The sequence below is a fragment of the Pholcus phalangioides genome, unplaced genomic scaffold, assembly GCF_987345545.1.
Source record: "Pholcus phalangioides strain wild (caught in Gottingen) unplaced genomic scaffold, Ppha-v1.0 ptg000001l_1, whole genome shotgun sequence".
Lineage (NCBI taxonomy): Eukaryota > Metazoa > Arthropoda > Arachnida > Araneae > Pholcidae > Pholcus > Pholcus phalangioides.
This window is the reverse complement of record NW_028301594.1, coordinates 7,445,352-7,461,144: the sequence shown is the minus strand read 5'-3', so window position 1 is coordinate 7,461,144 and position 15,793 is coordinate 7,445,352. Positions and strand designations below refer to the sequence as shown.

The 15,793-nt window shown below is 35.2% G+C and overlaps 2 protein-coding genes across 2 annotated transcripts in view; both read right to left on the bottom strand.

Annotated features, from left to right (window-relative positions):
* Nucleotides 1-2,516: 2,516 nt before the first annotated feature.
* LOC149089784 (small integral membrane protein 13) lies at nucleotides 2,517-5,561 on the bottom strand. Its single transcript, XM_089247302.1, has 2 exons — nucleotides 5,344-5,561; nucleotides 2,517-2,949 (listed from the first exon to the last, which is right to left on the bottom strand). Exons 1-2 carry the CDS (start codon nucleotides 5,414-5,416, stop codon nucleotides 2,819-2,821), a joined length of 204 nt encoding a protein of 67 aa, XP_089103428.1. The 5' UTR covers nucleotides 5,417-5,561; the 3' UTR covers nucleotides 2,517-2,818.
* A 2,914-nt stretch (nucleotides 5,562-8,475) lies between these two features.
* Nucleotides 8,476-15,793, bottom strand: part of LOC149089783 (eukaryotic translation initiation factor 2-alpha kinase 1-like) — a 33,292-nt gene continuing 25,974 nt past the window's right edge. Inside the window, exons 14-16 of the mRNA XM_089247248.1 lie at nucleotides 12,206-12,334; nucleotides 9,307-9,408; nucleotides 8,476-9,083 (exon numbers count right to left, since the gene is read on the bottom strand). Of these exons, the coding sequence (XP_089103374.1) occupies nucleotides 8,877-9,083; nucleotides 9,307-9,408; nucleotides 12,206-12,334 (438 nt within the window). The 3' untranslated portion in view covers nucleotides 8,476-8,876. The remainder of the gene's footprint in view (nucleotides 9,084-9,306; nucleotides 9,409-12,205; nucleotides 12,335-15,793) is intronic.

Here is a 15,793-nt window from a genome sequence, read left to right as displayed (position 1 = left end):
ACAATTACTGCTTTCTTTTTGTAAAGTTTACCATGAATATTGCATTATACGTATTTTTCATGTAAAATGAAAAATTTTCAACTTCGATCAAAAACTGCATTTTTAATTTGGCTCTTTAATCAAATTTTCAAAATACCTTTGGCTTTCGAGAACTTCACGAACGCGGTTCGAGAAACACTGGATATTTTTTCCCCGCAAATTATTATCAATAGATGCGGATGAGACACGATAAAAAAAACCGTAAATGACGTAATCAAAATGCATAGATAAAATATGAGCAATCAGTCTAGCATTTTACGTCAATTTCGAGTACTCAGAAAAAGAAAATGCAAAAAGGATCATCTCTCGTTCTTTGAATTTCGCAAAGAAATTTCTTCAACATCGATAAGAATAACCAGATAACTTTTTTTTCTCTTCTCCCGTGTACATAACGTATTTGTTACGGCCAAAGTTCGACCACTTCACGAATTGGCCGAGAGTTTCGGCCAAAGTCCGACTTTCAGAAATGGCAGGGGGTAATTCACAGGAAAATACATAATTCTCTAGAGGAATTTGGCAGCACTGAAAAATCAGACACAACACTAGATACGCACCCTGATTGTCAAGTACACACACACACACTTCCGGCACAACTCACTGAGTAGTACATTGACCATATAAAAATCTAAATTTTCATGCGGTTGTCCCCCCACGCCCCTCTAACCTCCAATTAAGTAAGTTGTTGTTGCCCTGTGCTTGATGGGGGCCAACAAAAAAAAAATGTTTCCAAGTGCAATATTCGCTAAGATATTTGAATTCAAAAATCGAAGAGAAACGCTATGAAAGAACAGAAAAAAACTAACGAAAAACGTCCTTTCCCAACTTTTCTCCGATTTTAGAATACGAATATCTCAACAAATATTGATAGCACTTCGAAACTTTCTTTTTTTTGCCGTCTCAGAAAAGATCTGACAAAAACTTTCTAATTGGTAGTTTCTAATTGGAAGAGAACAAGGGAAACCGAGTAAAAATTGTTTATTTTATGACACACTGTAATTTTCACTCTAAAAACTGGTACAGGGTAATTTTTGAACGCCTTCTGAGCTTTTTCTTTAAATTGAAAATATACTTCTACGGTGGACAGTTGATGACATAAAGACTGCATTAGCACATTTTATGCTAATGCCTTCAGTGGCGCATGCCTTAGTGAGTGAAATAAAGAAGGCAGGATCATGTCTCCAGTGGTGTACGTATGTTAGCGCACTCGCATGGGCCTGAGTTCGATTTCCGACGGAAACAATATTTTTTTTTTTTTCAACTTGGCATAATATCCAGAAAAGGTCTATTTACTTAAAAAAAAGATAAATCAGAAAAATGATGTGTGATCCGGCAGAAAACTGAATAATTTACTGACCAGCGTAAAATAAATAGTTAAAGGAATAAATAGAAGAAAAAATTTGCAGGCTAACAGAAAAATATAGGGGGGGGGGGAAATAATTTGAAGATTGACAAAAAATAAATTAACGGAAGAAGTAATTTGCAAGTCAACAAATAATAAATATATCTCAAAGATTATTTGCAGACAGGCAAAAAATCAATATATATTATTCACAGATCTGCTAACAGTTAGGACAGAGAAAAAAAAACCAATATAGAGACAACGTAATATTTAATAAACCTAAAATTATGCAGCAGCTATATGAAATGGTCAAAATGTTTCACGGACAAGAGCCAATTGCCACCAATTGGCTCTTGTCCGCGAAACATTTTGACCATGAGCAACGGTTAAAGAATACTGATTTTACATAAGCGCTTGACAAATCAAAAACAAAAAAAAATTTAGGCTGCAGCAAAATTTCACAGATGCCAAGCCTTTTTTTTACAGACAAAATCAGTTCAGAATAGTATACTTTTGGGTCCTGCTAGCAGACATGCTTTTTGATGAGTTTTTGCCGTCCTCAGACTTGAATTAAGTTGCCATGCATGAAAAAAGTTAGGCGCTAAAGTCAATCTTTTAGTTGCCACGACAACCTGGTGCCCAGATTTGTCAAGCATGGTTTTACAGTATTCTAAACTTTTAGTGTGTATATTATTATTTTTCATTAGTTCTTTTATTCTGAAATTATGTATTCTTTTATGTGGATGCCAACTTCTCTCCACAAAAGCACGCAATAACTGGACTGATATGACCCTAATTACTCTTATCATCATACTATACTCTATTCCAGTGTTTCCCAAAGTGGGCGATAGAAATATAGATAGAAAGGCCCAGAAGAGCGGTACAAGCTCAGGGTTTAGTATAGGGTTCCATGGGCTGACTCTCAAGTTGGGGGGGGGGGGGGGCAATGAGAAGAAAAAAATTTCGAAAGAGTGGGCGATGGAACAAAAAGTTTGGGAAACTATGCTCTATTCCTTACTCTTAGAAGCTTTTCCTTGTCTTTCTCTTCTTAAGTGTTTTAATTAAAATACTGAACCTAAATGAAACTCGTAAAGAAAACTATTACTGATGTAAACTAAAGAACAAAAATCCCAAGATAAACTGTTAAAACAGAACATTCAATTTTTTTAATGGAAAAAAATCTGTTAAAATCACAAACTTCAATACGTGTCTGCAATAAACATTCTCCATCCGAGTAGCCAAAAACTTATGTTTCTAACAGAACAATTTACATTAACATACAAAAAAAAAGTGAAATCGTAAATGACACCTTAAATATTTAAATGTAATGTCAATGATTTTTACACAATGCACAGGATAGCGGAGGAATGTGGCTTTTTTGGAGTAAGGCACGATAGATCATTTCTTTTCTTTTTCCTTAAAGAGATTCTCGCCACAAAACTATTCAGTTCGAATTTTCTTTGCACGGGCCGTTTTTGCAGTTTTATGCTCCTGCTCAGCTTCGCTGCCAGTCATCAATTCCCGTATGAAGCGAAATCTCGAAAGAAAGAGAACCCACACAGCATACCAGCCTGAGGAAAACAAAATTAAGGAATCAAAATTCAATCCAATAACATTCCATCAGTGATAAATCAGAATCATCATATAGAAAGAATAGGTAAAATTTAAGAATTTGTCTAATCTGTCTAAAGCCTAAACTACCAATAATAAAGATACAAAACATAAGGAATGTCTCACTGGAATGATGGGAACAAAATTGAGGGAAAAAAATCTTTTGTGAATCACTGAGCAATGTTTATCTTGACTGATATTGATAACTGTGTATATTTTAACACAAATTGCTCCCTCTCATGGACGGTCAATCTGCAACGCCTAAAACATAGGCATAAGGTGGAACTTATTTTTCAATTTTTTAAAAATTTGGCTCCCACACCTCTATCTTATTTCAATCAACAAAACAACAATCTGTGTAAAATTTTACCTCAGTCTGACATCCTGCGTGCATCCTCAGGTGACCCACAAACGCCTTGAAGTGGGAACATAGTGAGCAATCCGAAGATGATGTCACTCTCCGCTATTACTATAAAGGTTTCAACAGCTGGCTGATGAAAAAGATAAATCTAGGAAAGAAAATTCAACGGTCTCTGCACGGAATCAAACCCACTTCCTCTCACTTGCCAAGTCAGTGCCTTAGGCCACTTGACTACAAAGGGAACAAATCCTCTCTCCTTAGAGCTTGGGCACACTGCACGGGGATGTACATGAACACAGCCAGACCAAACTCGGGCCAAAACTCACATTGCTAACAATGCCACAGATCGCGACTTAACCGGAGATTAGTTGCCTTTGTTGTCTAGTGGTAGGACGTGGGTTTGATTCCTCGCAAGGACAGTTGCATTCCCCCTCCCCCTCGATGTATCTTCACATCAGCCAGCTGTCAAAACCTACATAGTAAGAAATTTTATTTCCTGCACGCAATGAATGATTACATTCAACAATGGTATACTCTTCCCTATCTCGACCATTTTCTTTTTAGAGAAAATTATGACGGCACATCCAGTCAACCCCAGCAAATGATTAACCCTAGAATACTAACTAAAAAAACTGCATGTTAACTGCTTATACCTCTACGTCTCTGAGATGTAGAGTTAGTATTCTAGTGTTGAAAACATTCTGAATCCGATTTCTCAAAAAAAATTGTCCCCATTTGTTTCAAAAATTGCTGCCGGAGACCGTAAAAAATACCCAACTGCTACTAAATCCTCTTTATGAAAAAAATAATGTTCAATGTCCATCATCACAGCTTGCATTACATTTTGATCCTATAAACATTATTGATTTAAATAAAAATGTTTTCATAGAAGTTGTGTGTGCGTTATTAAAAAACCCTCATATTTCTCAAAATTTTCATGTTACTTTAAATATTTTCGAATTAGCGTTTTTTTTTTGGGAAATTGGATTCGGAAGGTTTTCAAACCAAAATGCTGGGGTTGCCTAGATGTGTGTCCCCACAAATTTCTCTAAGATGAAAAAAAAAAGGTTAGTGAATCAAAAGTATAACTGTTTCGCTCTTGGCGGCTTCGCCTCATGTTTTCGGACATTTTTTGGCCACAGAAAAGATTTTCCTACCACATAGCCAAAAAAGGGATTATACTACAGCTGTTCGTTTTTTAAGGAGCGTAAGCTTATACATTAGCATGCAGATCATGCAATGTAGGAATTGGTTGTTCAATAATTTGTATGGTGGTGTGAACAATTCTTGAGTTGTTTGAATCAGACCCACCAGGAATCTGTTTTTTCAATGAAAGAAAAACAAAGGAAGTTTGTGTACCAATGAACAAATTATAACCGCTACTGGGGAATCGTACGTTACAAGATCTGCGTGCTAATGTATAACTGCCATAGCATCCCCCCCCCTTTGGAGATGTGTTGGTGATCTTCTTCTTTGGCAAGAAAGGCATCACAATATGACTTCGTTTCACTCCTGGCAACTTCTCGTCACGTTAATCCCACGTTTTCCTCACCAAAGAAAAAAAAATCGCCAACACATCACCAAAAAGGGATTATGCTATAGCTGTTCCTTTGTACATTATATGACTGAAAACATTGTTTCTATTTTGTAACTTTGCATCCTTAACAGATTTACGAGAATGATTAAGTACTGGTTCAGTACTGTAAATTGAAACATTTTGTTCAGTGAGAATCACGGTGTTGGAAGGAAATCGCCAAATCTTGATTGGTACCGCGCTATTCTGTTCCAGTTACGGTCCACGATCGAAATCTGGCATCTTCGCGAAATGGCTAGCCACTTCGCACATCGCCCAGTCCTCAGGCACCAGCTACTTCGAGAATTCACCAACCAAACGCTAGCCACTTCGCGAAGAGTAGATGTCGAGCATGAATCGTAAACACAGGAAACAAAAGTATGAAAGAAATTAGTTTCTCCCAGGAGCTTACTCACTCACCGAGAGCTATGAGCACAATCAACAGCGAGACGAAAGTGATAGCGAGCAGCGCATTCGAAATGTATTCCTTCATGTTGTAAAACCGATTCTTGGATGAGCTCTAAATTTCATTACCAATTCGAAAAATCCAAATGATATTTTAAAGCGAGAAATAACAATAAATCTATTGGGGGGAAAAAAACCTAACGGATTGTTTACAATAGACTCCCTACAGAACATACGGACGATCACAGATCCGTGGTCTATCCATCTCTTAAATGTTTATTTTGGCTGTCATTGCTGCCATCTAGTATGAATTTAGCGTACTTATATTATAGAGTCTATCCAGTGCATGTCAACTGTATCTCAGGACATTCTTGTAATTTTGACTATTTTCTGACCTTTTCCAACTACATTATGAAAGAATATTTATCTCACTTTTTTTTGTGCAATTGATTCAAATCCACTGTGATTTTTCTTCTCATTGGCAACTATCAACTTCATAACTTTTATCATAAGTTTTGGGAGTTTCCAGTATTTTTCCTGTAGAAAATACTCAGCCAGGTTTTTCTTGTGCATGGTCCCCTTTGCCTCACATTTTTCTCCCGTGCCCACTCACCACAAAATAGGGAATTTTGAGTTGTGCCGTCTTAAACCAGCCTGTGACATTAGGATGATCTTTTGACCACCGGACTGAAGTTTTTCTCGTTGTGTTTCTAGAGTTCTGTTTGCATGTTCTTGCATAATGTGAAAAATTCAAGCACTAACCATCTTCATTTCAAAAATGTAAGACAGATGGCGGCACCAGTATAACATGAAACAAGCGCAATTACGACAACATAAATTCATTATGGGCCGTTCAAGTATTACGAAGGGGGTTTTCAGATTTGCTGACTTTCGATGACAAGGAGGGAGGGGGGGGGGTTGGATAATGCTTACGTCATCAACCACCCTTTATGAAAATATGAGTTAGGATTCAGAGGGGCAGAGCTGATGACGAAATTTTGCTGACGGGGGGGGGGGGGGGGAAGGGGGTCAGCGTTTTGCTGACAAGTGGGGGGGGGTCAAAAATGGGTAAAAATTTGCTTGCATAATACTTGAACGGCCCCTTAGGGCCACGCATAGAAAACATTCCTACATATACCAATTCGCTATAAATTCCCCTGAGGAACAACATTTGAGGTAAATGTACTGTCATTTGTATTGAATATATATGACTATTAGGGCAAGAGTAAATAGTAAGATCAAGGGGGTCACAGGAGCAAAAAGTTTGAGAGCTGATGATGGTAAAACTCATGGTAAAATATTATTGGCAGTAGCCAATATTTTTCCCACGATGTCTTTCAACAATATATATAAATTCTTGATTGATTTTGGAGTGGGTAATCAGGGGAAACACACATTAAAAAAACATAATATGTTTTTCTTTCCCCCCCCCCACCCCCCACTCATATGGGCATTTGACTGGACTGAAAATGCCCATACCTGGGGCAGCAGTCTAATTTGAGACTTTTTGTTTTAATATGTTGGTAGCCCTAACGTTTGTTGCAGATTATGTTTAAAGCAGGTCATCACATTTGTGTTAACATTTCAGGATTAGTTTCAGTAGTGTGAATTTCTAAGGTTTACACCATAGTTATGTTAGGTAATGTCTCCCCAATAAAATATGCCACTTCAATCTTTTTTTTATTGTCATTATTGTTACTTACAACCCTGCTTGAACAGTCAAATTTGTCTAAATTTGGGATACTGTCTCAAGTTAGACACATTACATGAAATTACAAATTAATTACATGGGAATGGTGATAGTTCAGATGGATAGCTGTTCACAATCCACTTTATGAAAACTTACATAGGTAAAACAGATGTGTTCTAATTTTGTGATGTTGATAATATATACTGATGAAGTTTTAATAAATGAGATAGAGAATTGTGAAATCCCTTAGCACAGTAAGTGTCCTTTAGAGTTTGTTGCATTTTTGTCCTCTAGCTCTTCAAACATTTCAATGCTTTCTTCTTAGTTCATTCAGCTAAAGTTGCTACACACATCAATGTTTTTCAAGTTTGTTCAAGTTTTTCAATTTCCTAAGTTCATTTGTTCCTTTTTTGAATGTGTGCTGTGATATTTTCTTACCAGGGGAATGTGATTTTTTCATAAAGGTTGTGACAATATTTTTCATGATTAAAATAATTTCTGAACAGTTTTGAGTCTGGTATTGTGTTAATACTTCTTTTTGAAAAGATAAAACCGGTCCCGAGTTTTATATATATATGGTACCTGTCCCTAACTTTTGACACAAACGCTATTGTTTTAAATACTAAAGGTACGCCCAAAAAATTTCTAATTATCAGTATAAAGGGTCTAGAAATCCTTTAGAAGTTGTGTACTTTTTTATTTTATAGTTTCATTGAAGGGCTGATTTCTCAGTGAAAGTTCAAAATTGCCCCAAGTATGGGCACTTGACTGTATTATTTGTACCCCTCCTTTTTTAATTATAGTGGAAAAATACTGTGTTCCACAACACTTGAAGAAAAATTTAAGATACCAATAACATCAGAGCACAGCCCTGGTTACTCTACTGGTACATGCTGGAACGTACGTTCTGAGCGCATGTGTGGTCCTAACGTTGTCAGAGTTCTCCAGGTTTCATGTTCAAGTGGTGCTGCAATGAAATGTAATACAGCCACTCATTTATCTAAGGGGGCAACTTTATGCACATGAGACATGCATTCAGCTCCATTATGCATAAGGTCCTCAAAATATGTTTCTAATCATAGCTCCCAGGGACAATGCAAGTGTTTCAGATGTATAGGTGTTTGACCGAGTTTCATATAGGAGATTTTGACTTCTGAATTAATTCTGGAGGTGGGTGGTTTACTTGGCCCTCTCATTGCTGCAATATACTGCACGGGTGGTCAAGCAACAGCAGCACCCCTGCCCCAACAAGATAAAACAAAAATAATGATTTAATTAAGGACAGAGACTTTTGCCATACCAACGCTAAGATGAACTTCAGAATGTCAGCAGTTTTTGCCCAAACTCAACCCTTGGTCCCCCTGCAATCCAGGTTACTGCAGTAACCAATATAACACATTTTTTACATGCACAATAGTGTGACACTACATTTGGTTGATTTCACAATGATACATTCATTTATGACATAAATTCTCTTCTTATTTTATTGCACACATTGATGATTTGAGACAATGAATCTAATTTTAAAAAAATGGTAACAGGCACAAATGGTACATTCATGAGCAAAGATAACAAGGATGATCGTAAAAAAATCAAATAAAATTCATGATCATATACTGAAATCAGGGTTTAACCTGGACAAAAAATTCCTTTCGCAAAAAAGCGAAGATGGGGGGGAAAGCTTTAGCAAAATGCTACAATGCTAATGTAATGATTGGTTGATGATTTTGCAAAAAATGCGATCGTAGCTTAAACCCTGACTGAAATTATCACGTTTCCCTAAAATGATGAGGAAAAAATGATAGTCATGCATAAGAAAAGACATTTCATTTATATTTTAAAGTATAATACTAATAAGTCAATTTTTACATTTCAAGGAATTTAGTTCATCCTTCAGTTTCTTAATTTCTTCTTGCTGGATTCTTGTTTGCTCTGCGACTTCTCTGTTTGACTTTAGCAATTGCTTGCATTCGCTTTGTTCGTTTCTCAATGTGGAAACACATTCTTCCAATTCTTTCAACTGTTTCACACAACCCATGAGCTTATGCTGGATATCTTTAATGTTCTTATGGGGAAAAGAAAGAATTATTTTTAACAGGATTATTTTATCTACTGCTTCATATTGAAAAAAGAAATAATTTATTAAGTAAAAAAAGAAATAACAGAAGAAAGCAAAAATAATGGATATGAGAGGGTATTTGATGTAAATACATAAAAAAAGATAAATTTCAATGAATAGTTTTTTTTACTTTTTTCTTAAAAAAAACCCTTTTCTTTTTAAAAATTACCTTTTTCAGACTTTTCTTTTTGAAGAGTGGATCTTTCAAAACATCTTTGGCACTTGGTCTTTCATCAGGATTTTCTTTTATTAATTTTTTCACCAGGTTTTCCTATGAAAATACAAAAAGATTGACTGATAATTCAACTACATGCATAAATTTAATGGAAATAAAATTTTCACACAAATTTTATTATCAATCAAGAATTAAAAACTTCTGGAAATTCATTAAGGGCCATTCAAGTAATATGTCAGCACTTCTCCCTACCTACGGTCAGAAAAATTTTGTCAGCACTGCTCCCTACCTCCTAACGCATATTGGTAGGATTAGAAACATAGGTAGGAGGGGGCATGGGGGCTCGTGCGCCTTCCCCCTCCCAATTTTTAACATTGCAACAATTTAAAAAACAATTTTTATAATGCAAAAAATATTTCTTTTAAAAAAATTAAAATTTCGAAAGAAAATACCTTTATATGTATAATCAATTTGTTAATTTCAAATGCAAATGCATATGTACATATGCATATTTTGGCCCTTTTTTAGCATTAATGCATATACATGCATAAAATCAAAGAATTTTCAGTATAAGTACATATTTTTGAAGGTTTGTTTAAGCCCACTCAATTTCCTTCACAATTTTTCAAATAAATATTATTCGTAATATTTTCATAATATCTGTTTTTTTTTCCGCAGATGAAATTTAGTGAATCAATACATATTTATAAAGTATTTTACGAGTATTAACCGTTTTATTGTAAGGCTATTTCTAGAGATATGTCAAACTGTTAAATTTGTTTTAGATATAGCGTCGACATTCTTTTGCTACTGGTATTTTCGTTATCGAGCAGGTACAACAAACTGAAAATTAAAAAATAATAAATATGTAGAATAAAAAATATGTACAAGTTATTTCCACATGCTGTATATATATGAGGGAATATTTTTCCTTAAATGAATACATATCGGTTTGAGAAATAGAAAAGATGCATTTTAAAAGCATGTTTTTTTTTTTTGCATGGTGATTTCTCAGCCACCTTGCTGGGCATTTTGCCTGTTGTGGTGTTGTATTTGTATTTTTTTAATGCATATTTCGGAATTTTTTACTTTTTCAAGAGTTTTAGTACCAATTCTGGAGTGTTTAATGCATATTTTGGGATTTCAAGCCCACATGTTGGTATTTTAATTATATTTTGTAATTTAAGTGCATATTTTTGCATTTTTAAGCGCTTAATTTTACATTTCAAGTGCTTAATTTTGCTTAAGTGCATATTTGCATATTTTTAGTGCTTAATTTTGCATTTTTAAGTGCATATTTGCATATCTTTAGAGCATATTTTGCCCCTTTTTTAGTGCTTATAATCCGGGCTCTATTGGTGACGTAAGCATCATCCAAACCCCCCACTTTCCCCCCCCCCCCGTCATCTAAAGTCAGCAAATCGGAACCCCCATCGATGCTGACGTAATACTTGAATGACCCCTTAGGGGAAAAATATCATGCATAAACTAAATGGACAAATACAATATAAGCAAGGCTAGACAAATCCCAGGCATCAGGTCAATGTTATATTGATACTCTGCTGCATAGACTTTAAGCATCATCCAAACCCCCCACTTTCCCCCCCCCCCGTCATCTAAAGTCAGCAAATCGGAACCCCCATCGATGCTGACGTAATACTTGAATGACCCCTTAGGGGAAAAATATCATGAATAAACTAAATGGACAAATACAATATAAGCAAGGCTAGACAAATCCCAGGCATCAGGTCAATGTTATATTGATACTCTGCTGCATAGACTTTAACCTTTAAGAGATATAGATTTTCATACGTATATGTAGATAAAGGGATTTTAATATATATACATACATCTATCTATATATAGATAAAGGATGATATATTTCGATATATTGAGCTGAGAAAGAAGCTGTCTGTCTCTCTCTACCGTCCTGCTTGAGGGCCATTTGCTGAAGTTAAGAGTAGCTTGTAAGAGGACCTGGGTTGGAGTCCCGGAGGAGACCAGATGACTTTTTTTCCAAGTTCACTTCAACATAATATCCACAAAATATGTTTCCTGACTAATAATTCATTTTATCTTTAATTTGAGCTAAAATGGCATAACCAAGTAATTTACATGATAATGATTTATTATTTCCATTATATTTATATTCATCATCATTTTCTTCTTATTCTATTTTCCATAATGTGGTAGATAAAGGGTTAAACTTGAGTTCAAGAGCTTTCCTGGGGTTATGGGTATTAGAAGACATACACTCTCATCGGTGTTACAATAAAAACACCTATATTGGATAAATTCGTTTGGGTTCTGTAATGCAGTCTCTTAATCCTCGAGGGTTTCATGAAGTGAAATGTTGGACACCTCTGCTCTACCAACACCTACAGCAGAAAGCCTCAGCGAGCAGCTTGTGACGCCACTGAAGTCATCCAATTCACCTATAGTCATTGGATATACTGCAAAAAAAGGTAAAGATTTTGCATATGTCGGACAGCGATATCTAATGGGTACAGGTGAAATGAACGACTTCAGTGACACCAAAGCTTCACACAGAGGCTTTCTGCTATAGAAGGTGTTGGCTCTATTATATCATGGAAAGTTGAAGAAAATTTAATAAATGGCTTCAATGTATGGCTTGCAAGGCTTTCAATCACCTATTTACAAATTATCATATACAAATTATTAACTGCACTGTGTTCAGTTTTAACTGATAAAATCTGATTGTTTTTTTCCCTTCATCTCAAAATCATTTTCATACTCATAAAAATGGCTGCTGACCCGCTTTCACATGTGATTCTAGACTTCAATTCAGGCCTGTCAAAATAGAGGTTGATGTGCTGGAAACAATGTATGATAATGGGAACTGAAATACTCGTAGGTAAAACTTAATAATTACCACTTGCTCTGGTGCTCGCATATGAAGTTCCCCATTATGAAACTGTTTCAGCTTCTCATAAAATTCTGCTCTAGTGACTTCCATTTCATAAAATTCAAAGAGTATGATTCCTAAACTGTATAGGTCGACCTGTAAAGAAAAATATAAGCAGGTGACATTAACATAAAAAAATAATAATTTGTTTTTCACACATTGAAAACAGACACGATTCAAATAATAATTCTTTTTCCAATTAAAAAAATACAGAAATTAAGTTATAATCAGAGATAAAATATCACATCAAATAACATGTTTTTCATACTATATATTACATTGGTTGACAGTAATCAACATTACTTAATGTTCACGTCAATATTGATGAAAGCAGATGAATCGAAGCCAACATATCAAAAAACTATTATTATTGCGGATGCAGTGCACCACAAAAGTTTGAGTTTTAAGTTATTTAACGTAAATTGTGAGGATTTACACATTTTGTGCTGGATTCCTAAGACCAATAAATAACACATAACAGAAACAAAACATAAATCTTCAATATTTGCAAAAAATAATAAAAATACATGCCACAAAAAATGAGGCAAAAATCTTAAATACTCTAAAGGAGCATATACACTAGCGCGCGGATCGTGCAATGCAAGCATTCCCAAGCGTTCGCAATGCATTCAGTGGGCACGTTTTCCGAAACAAATCATCATCATCAACGATGGCTCCATCAGAGAGCTGTTTCAACGCCATCTGTAGGTTTCGAGCGGCAGTAACAACTATTGAGGAACATGATATGATAAACAAATTTAAATGACTATTAAAAATGACGAATTTAAATGACTGTTAATGACAAATTTAAATGACTCAAAATGATGAATTTCAATTATTATGACTATTAAATTAAATGACTTTCGTGCGAAATAAGAAGAGGGGAAAAAAATGAAAGCTCTAGATAGGCTCAGAAGCACGTACAAACACACACACCGATATGCCGTTGTCCAAACTAGAAGGAAGAATTCCTTTGTGTTCGTCAAAAAAACCGACTCCTACTGAATCGGTTCAAACAGATCAAGAATGATTCATTAATCGTTTGCAACACCGTACAAATTACTGAACAACCGATTGTGAATGCTTGCATTGCACGATCCGTGCGCTAGTGTATATGCGCCTTAAGAAATCATGTAAATAATTTTAGTGACTTATGCATTGCTTTCTATAACATCAAATGAACAATTTTCTATCGAGAGTACCAGGTTTTGTAGCAATTTCGGACGAACATCAAACAATGCTTTCTAAATTGCGTTTTTCAGTTCTGAAACAGAGGAATATTGTTTTCATTGTTTTCCATTGCCATACACGACACGTGTAAGGATACTATAGGTTTTCTATAGGGTTGAGGTCTGAACTGAGGGCTCACCACTCTAGAACAGAGATGGTTTCGGCTCTGAACCACTTTTTTTTCATTGACTTTGATAGAAGCATTATCCAGCTGGAAAGTTTAGCTTGAACTACCTAATACCATAAAATGGCACAACTTTGTGCCAAGGTTACAATATTGGGCCACACATGATTTCCAAATGTCAACGTGTTCTAGCAATGAATGGTTGTGAAAGCAGATGTTTGGAATAATACTGGTAGGAAGGTACACGTATGTAGAGGTAATATTGGGTAAGAATAGCCTTCCCAGTTATCCCGCATGCTTATCAGAAAATTATTGGTGATTTGCAAGTTTTTGTTGTTCATGAAAAATTGAAAAGTCTCCTTTGGTTAGACCAGCGATTCTCAACCTTTATAAGTCCAAGGACCAGTGTAAAATATCTGAAACAATTCGACGGACCACTTGTGTCCTGTATTAAGAACATTCCAGTATTTTCAGTTGTTCCAAATCGTTTTATACATTTGTCAAGTTCTTTCAACGATGCTTATTTAAATTTGTAATGTTTACTGAAATAGTGAATAAACAGTGTTTTCATATTTATCATGATAATTATGGCTATAAATACAAATATTCATCTTACGTATTTGTCAGGATCAGGGTTTTTTCCTCAACTTTTCAGTGATTTCAATTACAATTAGGGATTTTGCCCCCATTTGTGACGTAAATTTACATGGCATTAGCTATAATACCCGGCGTTGATTAGGTTTTTTCTTCAATAAGGCTTTTTTAGATCACGTGATATCTCCCTCTTTTTTTGAGGGACATGCAAACCGAGTCTAAGTTAACCAATAAGGCGACTTCCTGTGCGACTCCTGAAAGAAACAAATCTAGATTCAAAGAAACGTAGAAATGAATATATATTTTTTCCCTTTTTTTAAGGGGTGCAAGGTATTTTGATTCCCGCCCCCCCCCCCCACCCTGAACTTCAAGTTATCAATCTGCCTGTTTCTGCTTCCAAAAATGCTTAATTAGAGCTGTGGAATTTTTTTATGTACTTTTTACAGGCCCATAATTAATTTTAAAATATCCTAACCCACATGAATTTATGCTGTTGAACATTAAAAGACAATACGGAGACATTCATTTTCATGCTTAAGAAGATGTAAATAAAAAGCTGAAATCAATGTTATTGCACGAATATCCAACTCAAAAGTAGGTCCAGCTAATTACTTCATATTTAATTTTTTTTTCATACATCTCTAAGCGAACTCAATATTTCAAAAATCGAGAATTCTATACAATTTTTAAAATTATTGATGTGACAGAAAACCCCACAAAATTTCCGCATTTCTACAGTAAAATCGGCAATTTTAACACTGATTTCTATGGGGATCACTCTTTTCCTGACCCTCAAATCGATGCTGATGATTATTATGACGTCTATGCAAAAAGCCTCATTACTGGGAGTATTGAAAATGTTGCAAACCATTATAAAGGTGTAAACTATTATACATACACACAGCCAGCATTAAAGAAGTGGCAAACTATTGTAAAGGCATATATAAGTCTGAAACGCATTGCTAGGGAACCACGGTAACCAAAGTGAATGTTCAGAAAGTGATTGATGAGGCCCAAAAACCATTGTTGCCCGACAGTTTTTTGCCCTGCTCTGACGAAATTTTAAAGTAGCCTATCATTCAAGTCGGGTCCCATTTGGTATATATGCACATCTAAAGCACATGGCTGTGCCCGCTGCTGAAAATGCCACACTCTGGATCAGAGAGATTTTTAAAAACAAAAGTAGAATAAATAAATTCAAGAAAATAATTAGATGGATAGAAAACAATGAAGACAAAGTGATCCCACGGACCCCTTATCAGCCTGTAGCACAAGTACAAACTGCCCCACCTCGCCGATCACAAAGAAAAAAGAAACTGATCAACTACAAAGAAGACTGACTGATAGCACAAGACCAGTATAATGTCATGGAAATCGAACGATTTAAATTGAGGATGAAATCGATTATGAATTTTATCTGATTTTTATTATTGATTTCAATATGTGATTTAGGACTTTATATTCGAATTAAGATTTAATATGGAATATATAGGATTATATGGTTGATTTCTGATTGTATACGTAGATTTGTGATCTCGCAATTGATTTTATACTTAGATTATGATTTTACACTTAGATTATGATTTTATAGTTGTTATGATTGTAAT

What these genes read in the sequence shown, in the direction of transcription:
- LOC149089784 (XM_089247302.1), bottom strand. Translation starts at nt 5,416, where the DNA reads ATGAAGGAATACATTTCGAATGCGCTGCTCGCTATCACTTTCGTCTCG. An exon ending in GATTGTGCTCATAGCTCTCG is followed by an intron (nt 2,950 to 5,343) that starts GTGAGTGAGTAA and finishes TGTTTTCCTCAG; the next exon opens with GCTGGTATGCTGTGTGGGTT.